The sequence below is a fragment of the Dermacentor andersoni genome, chromosome 2 (assembly GCF_023375885.2).
Source record: "Dermacentor andersoni chromosome 2, qqDerAnde1_hic_scaffold, whole genome shotgun sequence".
NCBI lineage: Eukaryota > Metazoa > Arthropoda > Arachnida > Ixodida > Ixodidae > Dermacentor > Dermacentor andersoni.
Window position 1 is genome coordinate 27611661 of NC_092815.1, and position 18083 is coordinate 27629743.

The window sequence follows — 18083 nt, forward strand, 5'->3', positions numbered from 1 at the left end:
GAACACAGAATCTTCCTCACCTCTCCATTAGCATTGTGGACCACTTCAGCCAGCTCAAGGTCCCGTGGCAGTGACAGGCCCAGCTTCTCAGCAATGCAGGCGACAATGTCAGCGGCTGTTGTCTGCTTGCTGGCCTCGATGGAAAGTGCTTCATATAGGTTGCTGAACGCCCCCACATGCACTTGGAGCACATAGCGGCTCTTAGACATGGCTGCTTAAGGCCCCAGGTTACAGGGCGCAGCCCCCCATCACGCACCGCCAGGCACTGCAGAAGCACACAAAAGGGAACCAACAATGAAGTTCTCTAGACTACTACACTCGCAGACAACTTTCTGTGGAAATGAAGGGAAAGTTACAGGGTCGGAGCATCTGCACATGTATTACTGCACCAAGTAGTCTGGCAGCGTCCGACAGTACTTTCGGTCTCTTGAAACAGATACTGAACAAGCGTAGCTTCCACAAGCGAGGCTTCGCATTTGCCCAAACATGGAAAAAATAAAAATAAACCAAATTTAGAATTCAGTGGCATGTTTTGTCTTTTTGTGCTGTTGTAAATAACATGTTTATGTTTTCTCTTTCCAAGCTTAAACCAAAGCAAATAAGGATGCGGCACTATTTCTGGGAGTGTTCTTACTTATGTGTGCTTTACCTCTGTAGTTTTCCTATAATTGACACGGAAAGTTGTCCATGAGTATATTCAAGATTGTGACAAGGAATGACGAAAGAACTCTAAAGAAGAATGTGAACAGTGATGAATGATGAATGTGGTGTTTTGTGGCGCAAGGGCCAAATATGGCCAAAGAGCGCCAGGCTGGTGTTATAAGTCCACTGTGGAGCTATGAATAACGAGAGGTAGATGTCGAGTGGCTGTAAAGGGGCCTAAAAAACAGTTGTTGTAACGTGCGTAATATGTATATGAGATACAATTATGCCAATGGTTAATTAACTGTGCAATGGACACGAAAGATATGTTGCAAAATAATGATGATATAGTAAAATATGTCAGAGATAAACATTTGCAAGAAGCACTGCTGCCTTAACAGAGCCCTTGAGATGCAGGGGCCTGGAGGCATGTGCTATACAAAACTACTATGACAGCGGCATCCTCTAGAATGAGGACATGCTATAAATTTATGGGGCTAAAAACATGCTAGTTGATATCATTCAAGAATCCTAGATATGCTTCGGTGTCAAAGAATGGTTCTGTACCTAGAAACATTACAGGATGAAGAGGGGTGTACTGGCAGCATACAAGAGGAAAATGTTTCTTTCTCTCAGCTTCAGCTTCCTGACACTTCAGGAGGACGTGGAGGACGGTCAGCCTCTCACCACATCTATTACAGGTTGGAGGCTCATTTCCAGTCAGTAAAAAATTATGGGTGCCATAGGTGTGTCCTATCTGGAGTCGACAGAATGGGACATGAGTTCGTTGTGTTTTCATTTTGGGGGGCCAGAAACCTAACTGTGGCTTACTCAAGTGAAGCTTATTCTTTGTTTCCACGTCCCACAAGCATTGCCAGTGGCTTCGCAGTTTCTTTCTTAAGAAATGCTTCAGATCTGTGACTGGGACAGCAGCGGTAGGAATAACAGCTTGCAATGTGATGTGGCCATCTGGTCTGCTAGTACATTACCCTCGATGCCTCTATAGCCAGGTACCCAGCATATAATGGCATGCTGGGTAGATATATGTACTCTAAAGAGAATGGCATAGAGCTCAGTAAGTACCGGGTTTTTGTGTTTACTGAGTAACTTCAAGGCTTTTATGATGCTTAGGGAGTCTGTAAATAGAATTTTTTTTTTTAATTTCCTTTTATGCTTCACAGTCAACAGTAGTGCATAGGCCTTAGTCGTAAAAATACTTGTTTCTGCGTGCAGTACACCGCATTCTTAGAAGGATGGACCAACGGCTGCATAAGACACCCCGGCATGCGACTTAGAAGTGTCTGTGTAAAACTCTGTGCACCAGTACTTGTACTGGAGTTCTAGGAAATGCATTTTAATATGTGCCTCTGGTGCATGTTTAGTGACCTCGGCAAAGGATGTGTCACACTCTATCAGCTGCCACTGCCAGGGCAGTACCAGTTTCACTGGGGCCTTAGGACAATGCTCAAGCACTGGAACGCCCATTTCCTCACTAAGGTCCTTCACACGCAAAGAGAACATACTTCTCGCCGCAGGTCGGTTATAGAAGACTGTGGCAGCGGTCATACCATTTATGGATGAATGAGACAGATGTTCACGATTTGAATTTATTTTCAGGAAATATGTAAAACTGCTATATGATCTCTGAAGATGAAGCAACCACGCATTTGCTTCTGCATAAAGGCTTTGTACAGGGCTTGCCCTGAAGTATATGTTCACAAGGCAGATTTCTAAATGATGGACAGGATCCAACATCTTTAAGGCACTTGGTGTAGCGGACTGATATCTATCGCGCCACAGTCAAGACGTGAGCCGACAAGACACCTACGCAAGTTCAAAAAACATTTCCTGTCACTGCCCCATGTTGTACTTGATAGAAGCTTCAATAAGTTCATTGCTTTGAGGCACTTAGCCTTCAAGTATTTAATATGCGGGATAATTGTGAGTTTCGAGTCCAATATGATGGCGAGAAACTTGTGTTCGGCACTTACAGGTAATCTGCTACCAGAGAGCTCAATAGCAGGGTATGGTACTATTCCTCTCTTATTCGTGAAAAGAACGCATGTACTTTTCTGTGGGCTCAACCTAAAACCGTTTTCTTCCGCCCATTCCGCCACTTTATATAAAGCATGCTGGACATGTCGTTCGCAGATAGCAAGGTTGCATGATTTAAATCCAATCTGCACATCATCTACATACGGAGGGTAGAACATTGGTCGTGGGATAGCCATGTGCAAAGAATTCATTTTCACTTTAAACACTGTGCAGCTTAGCACACCACCTTGCAGAGCACTAGTTTCTTGGGTGAAAGACCTCAACAAAACATGGCCCATCCTTACACGAAAGTTGCGGTTAGAAAGGTAACTTTTGATAATAATCAAACTACTGCCGCGGACAACCATACCAGAAAGGCCTCAGATAATACTAAAGCGCCATGTGGTGTCACACGCTTTCTCCAAATCAAGAAATACGGACAGAAAAAACCGTTTGTGTATGAAGGCATCCCTTATATTTGCCTCAATGGGGACAAAGGGGTCTGCAGTTGGCCCACCTTCTCTGAAACCACACTGGTAAGGATCTAGTATTCGGTTGCTCTCTAAGAGATAGACTAGGTGCCGGTTTATCATTTTTTCAAAGAGCTTGCACAGACAGCTTGAGTATGAGAATTATTATAGCGTCTTTCCAAGAAAATGGAATATCCCAGCAGCCCACATGACATTAAAAGTGAGAGGAGTGCTTTCAGTGTTTCAGGGTGTAGCTACTTGATTATTTCATATACGATACAGTCGCCACCTGGAGCTGATATGCTGCAACAATCAAGAGAAGTTTTAAGCTCTGCTAAACTGAACGGGCAGTTGTAATCTTCATTTCGGGTGCATTTCCGATCAAGGGCCTGTCGCCATCAACATCAGGAATGATTGTGTGTAATGAGATGCACTATAGATATATTCAAAGTGTTCAATTAGACAGTCTGCCTGGTCTTCCAGGCCATCTCCTTTGGTACTTACTAAAGGCAGAGGGTTCATTTCCCGGCCTTTTAATTTATTCCCCCTATTCCATACTTCTGCCTCGTCTGTGTAAAAACTTATCCCAGATATGTACCGCTTCCAGCTCTCTTTTTTTGCACGTTGACGTGTTCTCCTGCCTTGTGATTTGACCTGTGAAATTAATAAGGTGTTCAACTGTTGGAGAATTGCGAAACAATCCTCAAGCTTTGTTTTGTTTTTTGCTTGCTTTTTGACAGTCGTCATTCCACCATAAGATGCAATGGTTCTTTGCCAGTCCATTAGTTTGTTTAATACATTTTGTTGCAGCGTCAATAATAAAACACGTTAGGTGTGCCACAACATCATCAACATTAAAATCATAAATGTCGTCTCCACCTAAATATGTGAGTTCTCGAAACAGTTCCCAATTCGCTGATTCAATGTTCCATTGAGGGAAATGAGGCAAGCATGCGTCTTGTTTTGTTAGGTTTAACATAACTGGCAAATGGTACCTCCCATGGGGGTTCTTGAGAACAGACCACTCCTGGTACAGAAATAGTGAGCTCGAAACTATGCTGAACTCAATGGATGAGTATGTGTTATATGTAACGCTGCAGTACAATGGTTCTTTTTTGTTCAATAAACATGCACCTGAAGAAAACAGAAAATTTTCTCAGGCACCCACGCATATCACAACGCGAGTTACCCCACAGAGGGCGATGACTGTCTGGATGACCAACAATGTATCACCAAAATATCAACAATATTTAGATTACCAGCAATGAATGGCGGAGGAAGTTCATCGATGAAGCTTTGAAACTGTTTTAGAAAGTTGACAACAAGGGGGAGGGGGAAGTACATTGAACTAATTGTGATGAGCTTACCAAACGGCACAACTCGAAGTGCAACTGCCTCGAGGGAAGTTCGGAGTTTTATTTGCTGACATGCAACGCCCTTATCGACTATTACCGCTACACCCCCCGAAGAGGTAAGTGCATCATCGCGGTCTTTGCGGAAAGTGGCATATTGCCTTAGAAAGTTGGTCTGTGTTAATTTTAGGTGTGTTTCTTGGACACTAGCACCTTTGGAGTCAATTTGTGGAGGACTTCTTTAACATCATCAAGATTGTGGAGAAGTCCTCTCACATTCCATTGTAATATTTTGGTATCCATAATGATAACTGCCTCCTGTGAAGCGCTGGACAACCACTCATGTGAGCAATTTGTTTGTCCAGAAAGCCTCTTCTCAAGAGATGAGGCCCTTCAGGCTACCAGCCCAGAGGTCGATGACCCCTTCTTTTTGGACGACGGAGCAGCGTCAGCCGCAGCCACTGAGGGGGGGGGGGGGGGTGATGTCACTGCTGGCTCACTGTGTGTGGGCCGGACAGCCACCAGAGGCCATTGTGGTGCTGCCCCCTGACGCGCCACATCAACAAAGCTTCTCTTAGGCAAGTATGATACCTGCCTACGTGCCTCCTTGAAATATATATTTTCTTTGACTTTGATCGTGACAATTTCCTTTTCTTCTTTCTAAGACGGGCAGTACCGCGAGTATGCGGCATGCTCGCCCTCACAGTTAACACAATGTGGAGTGTTCTGGCCCGTTTCAGATGAATGTTCATTGTGACTACACTTGGCACATTTCAGGTAGCCTCGACAGCTCTGACTGTGGCCAAACCCTTGGCACTTAAAGCATCTGAGAGGATTGGGCACTTATGACCTGACACGTAGTTTCATATACTCGGCCTCGATGGACTTGGGAAGGACGCTTGAGCTGAAGGTGAGTATCAGGTGCTTGGTCTGGAATTCTTCACCATTCCGCCTCATCTTAATTCGTTATGACATTCTGATCGCTGAAGCCCTCGAAGAGTTCAGCCTCAGTCAGCTCCAGCAAATCGTCGTCCAAGACAACGCCGCGGGTGGTGTTCGTAGTACAGTGCGGGGTTACTGTTACTTGGGTCTCCCCAAATAACACGAGTTTCGGCAGTTTCTCATATTGCTTCTGATTGTGGAGCTCCAAGAGGAGATCACCACTTGCCAGCCTCGACGTCTTGTAACCTGGACCAAACTTCAGTCAAAGACTTTGAAACAAGGAACGGTGAAATGGTTCGCTCTGGTCTGTCCGACTTTTCAGAGTTAATAATTTGGAATCGAGGGAAGTTCTGGATTTCACATACCAAAAACTGGAAGACAATTTCGGTGCGCCCTCGTTTCTGAGGGCAATGAGGGAGTTTAGGAAAAGCATTCTCCGTAAGTATAGATGGGGTTTTCGGCAGTGATGCCAACCACCCATCATGGAGCCCAACAGAGGAACGTGACAGAAGTTCCTGCAAGGGAAGCCCTGCCAACACCAGCCATACATCGCTGCTATAACCAAATACGGCATAACCAAGACTGGCTAGCCACACCAGGTTAACCCTTGCTGCAAGAAGTGAGGAGAGGACAGGAAAGATTAAAAGTGAGAGAGAAAGATGAAAATTCAGGAGGACAGGAAAGGTGACTGCTGATTTCCTCCAGGTGGGTCAATCTGGAGGTGCCGTCTATGTAAAGCAGAGGCTGAAGAGGTGTGTTGCCTCAATTGGGGGGGCCTTAAAGGTCCAAACACCCAGCATCAGCTCAACCTCCAGAATCCCCCTTTCCACAGACAGACACGGCTAAGCCGCGCATGGCTACACGGGGGAGGGTCCAACCCTCATGTGCTCGGGCATGTGGTGTCACAACACACCCAACGCCTACTGATGCAGACGCCCCTGCAGGGCAAGAACAGTTGAACCTCATGATAACGAAATTGCATGTGATATGAAAATGCCTTTGTTATACCCAATATTTGTTGTAAGCATATGCTTGTTGCATACTGATTTCGGTGAGAAACCATTTCAGGTATACTTTGTTATATTCATAACTTGTTATATCCGTGTTCGTTATATCAAGGTTAGACTACTAGATTGCTATAGTAGTACATCTGTGATATAGTATATGCATTAACTTTACTATGAGCAGAGGCTTGATGTACCAGAAAACAACAAAAAAAGTGAAAGACGTGTGGCAATGTCTGTTTCAAATATCCCACACAAACTCCAACTGTGATTTCACAGATATATGCCAAAAAATGGCCAAGGTAAACTATATTTTCAGTTATTAAAAATTGTATCGCAGTTCACTGAAAACAATTTTAACATGAACAATTCGGCCTGGCCATACCTGCAGAAATATTACTTGGGGTGTTAAATGTCCTAAAGCTGCACAACGGGCTATGAGGGACACTGCAGTGGAAGTCTCCAGGTTAACTTTCAACATGTGGGGTTCTTTAACATACACCTAAAGCATGGTACGCAAGTGTTGTTGCATTACACCTCCACCATAATGCAGCTGTCATAGCTATAGAAAAAAGGGCCTAAGTCTAACATACCATACTTCTCCATAATGAGGGGATTTTTCGACAAGAATAAATCACAACCAATTGCATAAAAAAATTCAACCTACACCTGTGTATTATAGTATATAATGCGTTCACAAAACCCTAACAACCAACATAGTGATAGCGAATATTCGTTCGCTATCACTAAAATATTTTGTAGCTGCCACTGGTAAGGACTCCACTAACATGTAAAGCAATTCTTTTTGATAATTCATCTTTTTGTGTCTATGTGTGTTTTTAATGTGCAATGTGTAGTAATGTATAATATTCCCACTCCTGCTATAGCTCTACATTTGGCCGCAGTATATGTAAATAAATAAATAAATAAATAAATAAATAAATAAATCTCGTGTTTTTAGGCACGATCTTGCTCGCACTTATTGCTCATCCAAAAACAATACTAACACTAAAACTTCCATGAAAGCTACTGCCCCTAATTTCCACAGCCTTAAAGAACTCTGATGGAACAGAATGATGTTAAAGGGATTTGAGTATTCCAAAACACATTGTAGTTTTGTGCAACTGGGAAATCTGTAGAGAGGTACTTGAAACATTACAGAGAACAGGGGGTCCTTGAACTACCCATTGAAAAACTAGTTTAAGGACATTACTCTTCTAAGAAATGGTGACCCACGAATGCAACCATGCAGGTATGCAAAAGCGTACTATCCACATAGCAACTTCTTTGCTAACTGCTTCAACACATATCCTGCCAAATCATTTGTACAGTCTGCCAGCTCATAAAAACTGCTAACCTGCATTAAACCTTCCAATTCCAAACACGTCTACTGTTAAAATAAGGTCTACTTATAATAATTATAAAATTGAGTACCGCAACACAGCGATTTGCATGCTTTACAAAGTTGACATGGAACCACTTCAAAGACTTATCAGGAAACATGGAAAGTCTGTATAGGCAACAAAAGTATTGTACACAGCATTCACAAAAGGTGAGACTCCACAGGCACTATGATAAGAAATGTTGTGGTGACGTCATCTGACAGAGCAATAATGTAAAGCACAGATGATTCTACATATTGTTCTGGGGTTTATCATACAACCGCGTAATCTAGAGCAGCAACTGTTCACTTCCTATGTGAACAGACAAGGGCTGATAACATCCAATTTGAGCCCGACAATAAGATAACTGAAACACTGGGCCACTTTTAGAGGGCAGCCATGTATGGAACTGTCGACAGCAGATAAAGTAATTGTCTGCATATCAGAAGTGTTATGTGCACACTTCAATATACTTTTCATCATCAATTCTGCATCTATTGCAGGATTTGAAAAAGAATACACGCACCTTGCAGCATCATCTGGTCATTATCCTACCCCAAAATACCTTTTTACACATTTTGGGAGCAAGTTATTTCCACCAGCTTTAAATTAAAATACAAAGAAAACACATAGCAAAATTGCATTGCAAATTGCAAATGCAAATTGCAAATGCAAATTGCATAGCAATTGCAAGGAAACTCACATAGTCCAAAATGAGTTTGTTGGATAAAAAAAAAGTTGAAATCATGTACAACTGCTCATATGGCACCCAATGAGCCTGCCTTGATACACTGATAATTTTCAACATTCAGTTAATGTGCTGGTGTCATATCTAAAAATTTATTCTTTAATCTTCAATGTGTCCATCTCAAACACTTAACAGCGAAATTAATTTCAGTGTTCAAAACATAGCAAGAATCTTGCTTTTTATACATAAATTAAATTAGAGGTCACTAACACACCCTTCTGCCAGGGTCTGGAGCTATACTTTAAAATGAGAAAAACGAGATGACTGGCGACTTCACTGGTGTCAGCATGAAGTGCTAGAAGGCATGAGTCGTATGCCTGTGGTCAGTTGAGGCCTTCGTACATTAGTTCACCTTGCCGAAATTCAATGCAGTTGTATTTGATTACATGTTCACAGAAAGCATAATTATGCCATATTTATGACTTCCTCAGCCTGGGCTCCTTACAGTGTTGGCATCTTCTTTGGCATGCAGAAGCAGCAATTCATCCCTAGACCTAGATGACAGTGTACAAAATGGCATGCCTGGACTTTCATGCTCAGTCAAGAAAGACTTTACCCAAGCAAAGAGCCATATGCCAAGCACTTCACATGCATGCATTTCCATTCCACATTCATTTGTGCAACATTATCTTGCTATGCCAATGTAACAAAGCTGACGAGAGCCAAAGGCATCATGTAATTCGTGTAGCGGCTACTGTAGTTATGATGACAACAGTCACACCTTACTCACTATTGGCATACTTTATTAAGTCATTGGGAGTGTGGGAAGTGCAAGCACACATTCTTTCCGACTCATGTTTTTTGTGGAGCAAGCCATAATATGAGCAGAGAAAATTTGAAACGTGACTTCAGGAATCTGGGTTCAACCTTTCAAAGTCAAATAAACAGAAGTATATATTTGTCTACACTCCTTTTAAGGATAAGAAATAGGAAAGCACATCCAATATCAGCAATGGTACATGGTGATAAGTGCATAGAGACTCCTTAAACAATGGTAAAAAATAAGCCACTTCACCTCCTACAACATTTCTACAACATTCCTACGACAACAAACCTATCGCTCAACATAGTGAACAGCACAGGTGATACTTGTCTCACTTGTCCCTTCGTCTGCACTAATCGCATTGTTCAATGTAACCCACCATAGTAGCTTAGTGGCTATGGCATTGAGCTGCTGAGCTCAAGTTTGCGGGTTCAATCCCGGCTGCTGTGGCCACATCTGGATGTGGACAAATTGCAAAAACCCTCATGTACTTAGATTTAGGTTCACTTAAACAGCCCCAGGTGGACCAAATTATTCCGGAGACCCCCTACTACAGCATGCTTCATAATCAGGTCGGGGTTCTGGCACCTGAAACAAAGCCAGCTTAGAAGTCTCATAAACCTATCCCAGTGGCCTTGGCCATTATATTGTAGTGATGCGTTTTCCCAATGCTAATGCCTTTCAGCACTTTTTCTGTTTGCGAGTGGCCACGCTCAATGCTCTGCCTGGGGCAGAGTGTCTCCTGACCACTCACGAACGCGAAAAGCGCCAAAAGGCATCGCTACAAAATTGCGGCCTTGAGGCTATGGTGTCCTGCTGCTGAGAACATGGCTGTGGATAGGACTAGCCACATTGGCCATACTTGAGTGGGCACAGAATTCAGACTCACTATTGGGCTAAGGGTTCACTGTGTACCACAGAGCTGCTGGCACTGTATTTTCTTTTATAATCCACTTTATTTCTCACTTATTTTGCTCTTTGTCACTGGCTTGCAAAGTGCCACAACCCCAGTACTGATGAGATCAGCCACTCGGAGCAGCACACAATACAGCTGTAATCTGTGTTTCTTCCTTTTGTGTGTGTCTTAATTGGTAGCAAAAAAAAAAACCATGTCCTACACAATACAGGGGGGGAGGGGGGGCACTACACTACACCTAACAAAATGGGACTGTGTGCATTCTTCAGTTTCATTCCGAAAGAACCAGTGGAAAAGTGTGCATAAAATGCATATCACACTCAAATGCATGGCCATTTGTGAAATGTGGCATTGCATGATAAGAAAAATGATAACTGAAGTGGAATGTTACAAAAACAGGCCCAGGTGATGAAAACTAACCTGGAATGCTCCACTATGGCATCTCTTACGTCGCCATGCACTACTTTAGCACATTCAACACTATCAATAACTAATTACAGCTGACTACAATGAACCTTGCATGTGAGCAAACTCACTAAAAGATTTTTCTAGTATTCCCTTGCCTACACACAACAGGACAAAGCCGCCTTGTAGTGAGCAATAAAACAAAGTCAGTCATAACTGAGCTAAGTCATCACCAACTGTTCTCACATTAACTTTATTATCAGGCAAATCATTTCAACAGCAAAATGAAATTGAATTGTTATGAACCAGTTCTCATGCTATAGTCAAACGTAGAACAGATGCCGAACAAAAACATAAAAAGAAAGAAAAGACGTTTCGGTTCCCCACACGGGGACCTTGTTCACAATCGTTTCCTTTCCTTTCTTTTTATGTTTTTAATTGGCATCCGTTTCACCTTTGACTATGAGCAATCTTAACCATACGAGTGTTCATCGAAGTCTTCATTTCTCATGCTATAGAACACGGTAGTCAGTCATGCAACAGTAGTAGGCTGCAAGAATGAATTGCAACAGCTAGAACATAAACACCACAAGAAAAGAACTTTTGGATGTTAAAATAATTCCAGCAAACTGCAGTACTTGCATTAATATTGAAAATCCAAGTAATTTATTTGTTGAGTTTTTTGGTGTAGAGCCATATAAGACCATTTTGCACTTTGTCCAACCTATTTAAGCACCAGGACTGCTTTATATGTCAATACATGCTTTAATAGTCAGACATCAATGTATGCATAAGCATGCAACTTGACCAAAAAAAAAAAAAAAGCTTTATTTCACAACTTCAAATTTTAAGAAGGTCATCTATTATACCTTGTATAGATATAGAAATATGTGCAAATGAAGATATGTCCAAGCACTTCAAAAGGCAAACCTGAGAAGCTATATTTGTTTGCAAAAATAGGACCTCCTCCTCCCCCACGAAATTCAAGTAATGAAACTAACAACTCAAACCCCCCTTTTTTTTCCCTCTCTTCTTCCTTCTTTTTCGCATACAGCTGCACAGTGCTTCAAATAGTTTAAGAAAAGGCAACTGTGGAATCACAAACATGCCAGGAAAGTAACAAAAACTAATCGCATCCACCGGCCCGCTTTGCAAGTTTGCTCTTGTGAATAATATGTTTCATTATTTAACAGTGGCCCATAATCAATTTCCCTAGAGAGACATTCAGAAGCCGTAAAAAATAAACATTCAGCTTTGAAGAAACACTTGAAGACCCACTGCATTTGAATATGGCTAGATGGCAACACTATGAGAACAGAGAAAGAGGAATGAAAAGTATGTGAAAGATCCAAGCAGTTCAAATCACACAGCACAACCATGCTTTGACACTCCTCCAGTGTGACAGGGCAGAAATGGACAATAAAAGCTGCGCTTTCAGCAACACATGCAATCAAACAGACACTGAAGAGCCAGGCATTTGACCTACACAGCAATTGTTAACCTGGGTAAAAGACGCTGGCAAGCCTCCACAGCAGGCATCATCAAAGCCTCCCTCCCACTGAAGCGCTGCAGCAAAAGTTAAATGAACACAAGAAGCAGCACCCCTCCCACTTTGCTGGCCTCGCCTACCGGCAATATAGCAGACCAGACTGAACAAATTGCAGCTTGGCGTCTGCAGAAGCACGAACAAAGCTGATGCGGTGCTGCCAAAATATCTGTCACCACCGAAATTATACGAGTCATTAAGCAATGCATCTAATGAGGCCCAACGTATACTCATCTGTCAGAGCGACAAGACTGCCTGAAATGATAGTTGTCTGCACTGCGTCAGTCATGGCACAATGCACAGTATAACTGAGAAGTTCCACATTGAAACATGTTTCACACTCATCAGTTTCAGTTTATCCAATTCATAAGAAATGAGCATTCATACATGAATATAGAGAAAACTGCGAACTACCAGAGTCAGTGTTTTCTTTTTTTTTATCCTTCTATGACATCTGCTTATGTGCAGATAACTTTAGCAAACCAATTTCTAATGTACCCTCACAAATGGCAAAGAGCATGGTTGCATTGCAAGGCTAGAAATGCAGAAGCTAAGGAGTTTAACAATGGCATATGCCCTCGTCTTCTTTCAGGCATAAAAATGAATTCCAAATTTCGTATGTACATGCTTACAGCAGCCTTAAGAGAAACACAGATGGGAACTGTTGTTTACATCCTTTCTTTCCAAAAGAAATGCATCATCAACACTAAACATGCCATGCTCAAGGCAAAAGCTTCTGTAATTAATTGTAGAAACTGGTGTGGTTCTTCCTTCTTTTTCTCCCAACTAAAGATCCCAGCCACATTTGCCTGCCCATGATCATGGTGACACTTGCAAAATAGCACAAAGTTCCACACAAAATGGTTGCCCTGAAGCAAACCTCAGCTCAATCTGTAACTCGTACCATGAAGCACTAAAGCTCTGAAAAAAAAGAAGAAGTGTACCATGACACCAAACAAAAGCTAAATTAACTAGATATGCGTGGGTGGGTGAGGATAAAGTTAGCCACAGATTGTGGTCAAGTTCATACATAAGTGGCAAATTTGTATATTACACATTTTATTAGAGGTGTCTAAATACCGGTGGGATGTGAGCACTTCCGATCGCAACAGAACAAGACTGGTATCAAATTTCTCGTATGATTGGCTACTTTGCACAGGCTGCTGAAGGGATTCAATCGAGTTCGATTTCACTTGGACTTTACTGTGAGTGAGCATGCCCCATGTGACTGGAATTATTGGTGACTGCCATTATTTACTGCCATAATGGTCACATTTATAAATGGAATAGTTACATTATCATTTCACTGTCCCAGAGTAATAGGTATAACAACACACAATAAAATTGTGGGCTTTTTTTTTGTTAGGTGAATGAACCTGAAGTATGAGAGACAAGTTGCCAGTGTAAGCATGTTCTTGCTTATTTTGAATACAGTCGTTTCAGGCGAGCTATGTGTTTTCATTGTCAGATTGTGTTCTGCTACAGCTCATTGTGTTCCTAACCCTCCCTCACCTCTGTCTTTCTTTTTTTTTTTAGACTCAAGCTGAACTCCAATCCGGCACAAAAATTAAACAGCGAATGACTAAACTTTTGAGGTGTGCAGCTGACAAGAGAACACCATACTTAAATACCGATGAATCAGTGCCTCAACCGCCACGCACGCCTGTCATCTCTCGCACGTTTTCGAAGAAGCGTGACGCGCTCTTTACGGCTAATTAATCCGCGCTCGAATGCGTGTGAGCGAGCCAAGTTATCTGGCTACATTCCTCGGACAGGCATCACTACCACACAGGCGGAGCATTTTGCAGGCGCCCTTGGATCAACGCCAAAAACTTTGCGCTGACCAAATCGCCTCCTCCTCGCCACTTCCCGTTCCCCTGCAGCGCTCCCTACGATTACGTTCAATCCGGCTAACCCCTACTTCTGGCGCCTGCTGGCAAAAAAAAAAAAAAGGGGGGGGGGGGCAAGCCACCTTCTGCTTGGTGGTCAGGCCTTTTACAAAGTAGCCGCTACCACCAGACGCTTCGCAGCAGTCGACGTTGGTTTCACGTGCCCCGAGAGCATGGTAATAATAAACATGCACGTCGGCAAACAGTGCAAAGTCCGAGCATGTAAACCTGCAGAGGCGTATTGATAGCGACCCAAACAAACAAGAGCACGCAGCGTCGAAACGGGAAGGTGTTGTTGGCTCGATTTCCGAGCAGCCTCATTTAGCAACGTTCGCGAACCAATTAGTTAGCTCCGCTCAACTCAGAACGCGAGCTTTCCTATTTTTCAAAACGGTATGTAGTACAAGCAAGATATTTTAACGATCGCCGATTCTCTAAAGTGACATCACGCGGGGCTGGCGCGGAAATAGTTGGCTTTACGATGCATCAGGGGCTGACGAATACGGCCTCGAAAATCCCCAGAGTCGGATCGATGCTTCGTCCGGGAGACATTGCGGTACAAATGTAGGGTGTGACATTTTACGAGTGGCCCCCTTTTGTTTAACGGCTCACGCACTGTTTGAACTTGTACAGACGCGCATTACGCGTTGTTCGTCTCATCGGACACCTAATGGGACGTGAAACTCCTGGCGCCAAACCAGACCGGGCCACAAGTGGCCAAGGGAGAAAACGAAAAAAAATCCATTCGAGGGCGCCTTTTTGATGTCCTGTCGAGAGTCCGTGAACTTGAGAAGAAAGACAAATGTAAGAGTTAAACGCTCTACGGGAACATAAAAGATCGCGATGACACGCGTGAGCATACGCTAAAAGGAGGCAAATTGACAGCTTGTGCGACTGAAGGACTCGTACAGACCGCCATCGCGAACGTGCGATGCTCTTGGCCGGCTCTCTGCTGTTCAGGCGCTGGGCGGGCAAGGCTAAACTATCACCGTGCCCATCCAAAACGGCGTCCAGGAATTTCATTTCACGTTTCATCAAAACCGGCGAAGATCTCAGAATGCAATTTAATAAGATGCTTACAATACGATTAGGCATCTCGAAGGAAGCACCAGGGAAGCACGAGGCGTTAGCGGCGCTCGGCGGAACTGTATGGTCTCCGACAGCGGATGCCAGTGCTTCACGCCTTGAGAAGGCAGCGCCAAGGAAAGGCCGCACAGCTTTTATTAGCAGCCGCGAACTAATCTGAACGAGTGTAATCGACTGACTTGATTTTGGCAACAGATGCGTACAATAAAATGACATCTTCTGGTCACAAGACACGCCACTCAGCTGCTGCCGCGCCTGCCGGCTGCCGTCGCCGAGCTGCGAACTTGTTCGGGCCACACAGTCAACAAGCTCCCGTCGGCTCCCAAGAACGACGAGCCAATACTTGCCTGTCGGTTATCAGAGCTCATCGGGAGCAACGCCTAAGCCGGTATAGAGCGACCGTCTTCCGCTGTCTTTTAGTGGCACATGGACGAGGAAATTTCGGGTCTGTCCACGCCGCACTGCCGAATTGGACGTGTATGTGCGTGTTTGTTAGTAGCGACCGCGGAACTCAACTTTGCCATCAGACTGTCCGTACGGAAGAAACGGACAGTGCTGCTATCGCGTCAAGAACTCGTTATGGCCTGTCGTACAAAGCTGAATCCTGGCTTTAGGGATGGACTTCGGGATATCGACAAATAACTAAGATAACGCGAACGTGCGTGAAAAACAGCACTTACCAGTCGGATCTTGAATCGAGGCTAGTGGGTCTTCTTTCGCGTAGCGAATATCCATTCTTCGGGCGGTGCGAAGCATAGGACATTGATCGTTTCGTGGGCGACGTTCCAATCACTCGTAATATCCAAAAGCCGCACACCAATATTCGACACACATTCCTTGTAAAAAAACAAGGGTCGGCCCCAAACCTTCAGTTGTCAACGCCTGAGTCAATGGCACGCACGCATCGACCTGCGCATGCGCTTGTTTCTAGACATACGTCATATCCGACGACGATAGCGCGGAAGCCACTGGGTTCGCGAGTGCCGTTTCGTCTGCTACATCGTCTGCCCGACCGCTGTGGCCCAACTTCGGTATGCCCGTGCACTGCGCAACTCGGCTTCTAACTTCTGCTGTTTCTCACAGCTTTTGACAGCTAGTAAGAGGAAGCGTTAGCAAAACAGTGAAACTGTTTATTCAAAAACTGCAACGGCTCCTTGTTTCCTCCTTTTGTATGCACAGTAATTGCACCAAAAGCACCGTTACGTAGCGCTCTGGCGAAACCTGGTAGAAGGCAGGATGTCACGACCCGTAAATATTTTGAAGCTGTAGTACGCAGAAAAAGGTGAAGATATCAGCGCTATATGAGCCCATGATAAATTTCTGACGTTATAAATATAACATGCCTACCCTGCTTTAGCGAATAGCAAATACGCCGACGCTTTCGAGTTAAAGCGATTAATGGTAAAGCACTCCGGCAATCTAGGAATTTTGTTCACATAATCAGGCTAACCTTGCGCCTCATGTGGCCCCCAAACTATACGCATTAGCGGCGGAGTCGAGCTGCTAAGAAATACAACGTCGGGTTGTGAAGTGTACGAAAATAAAATAAACGCCGGCACAACCTCCGGTGTTGGTGTCGCGCTCCCCTCACCCACCCGTCTCCTGTGCGTCACATAGGCGTGCATCGTTTCATTTTCCTGTAGTTTCCTTCCTTCGCCAGCCTCGGTGAGAGAGGAGCCGAGGAGCCTCGTCCGGAAACAGCGCCATATAGCGCTGTCAACGCGCGGATAAGACGACGTGCGCGCACGAAAAAAAAAAAGAAAAAAAAAAGCGCACAGAGCATCACACGCAGTGCCACAGGGGTGGCGCGACGGTCTCTCCGCAGTATCACGCAGTTTTTGGGATCCCTGCTTCGGGTTCACAACCCAAGCAACGCGGAGATGCAGGATGTGCGCCGGGCTTTCCGGGCTGGGCTGTTTTCTTTCCCGGGTGACAGCTGGACGCCTGGACGGTGTTTTCGACTCTCACCAGACAACTACCCCCCACCCACCCCTCGTGTCAGCTCCTTCTCAACCTCGTGTTTTGTTTTGGATCAGGATTTTTTTTTTATCTCTAGGCTTTTTATTTTTCTTTTTTCAATGCAAGCAGCGTTCAAAAACAGGCAATAAGTATGACTGCGAATTATCTGAACTGTCCTCAAGATTATCGTGTGCCCTTGAAATACCATATACGATTTCAGATTTCAGGGGCTCCGCGGCGACAAGAACTGAATAGAAGTATGTTATTTCTTATGGGCTACATGTAGCCTGCAACTTCTCAGCGCGAAGCGCCTTTGGACATACGCCCATTAACATTACTATAGCTTGTCATTGTGACGCGTTTTGTTCCACGTGTCTGCAATTATGTAATTGGAGCGATTAATACATTATCGTGACTTAATTAACAACTGCACGACAGCTGCCGAACATGTCGACACCTGAGGCAATGTGCGATAGCAATTATATAGTTCCGAACAATTCGTCACTTCGATATCCAGGCACTGCTCATATGAAATTGAGTAACCATCTCAAAGAGGAGCTACACAAAAGTACTCCTATCTGTCTAGTTTATGTCGGCAACATGCATACTAATCGCGCGTAATAACCATCCTTACATGGTGTTGCGACAGGAGACTCCTGCAAAAGAAACACTGCTGCCGTAAATGCAGTTTCATTTTGCTGCCCATGAACGCCCAATAACTACTTAAGATGGTCATATCTGTACCGTCGCTGTCCTTTCTAAACATGCACAGGGCGCCCTATAGCTAACTTTAATTAGCAAAGGTTTAAATATATGTGAATGCCACGTAGCTGGACAGTACCAAGGTAATATGTTGTTTGCCGTCGCTTGGCGATACTCAACTAAAATTTATTTCATTCCGCCTAATTAGATAATTAGTCTTAATCAACCAACTTCATAAATATT

General features: G+C 43.9%; 1 protein-coding gene across 2 annotated transcripts in view; it reads right to left on the reverse strand.

The window, feature by feature from the left end:
• LOC126542533 (unconventional myosin-IXa-like) overlaps nucleotides 1–16095 on the reverse strand; it is a 99912-nt gene extending 83817 nt beyond the window's left edge. For both annotated transcript variants that reach the window (XM_050189646.3, XM_050189645.3), the window contains exons 1-2: nucleotides 15860–16095; nucleotides 21–265 (exon numbers count right to left, since the gene is read on the reverse strand). In XM_050189646.3, coding sequence (XP_050045603.1) covers nucleotides 21–209 — 189 coding nt within the window. In that variant the 5' untranslated portion in view covers nucleotides 210–265; nucleotides 15860–16095. The remainder of the gene's footprint in view (nucleotides 1–20; nucleotides 266–15859) is intronic.
• Between the last annotated feature and the right edge of the window lie 1988 nt (nucleotides 16096–18083).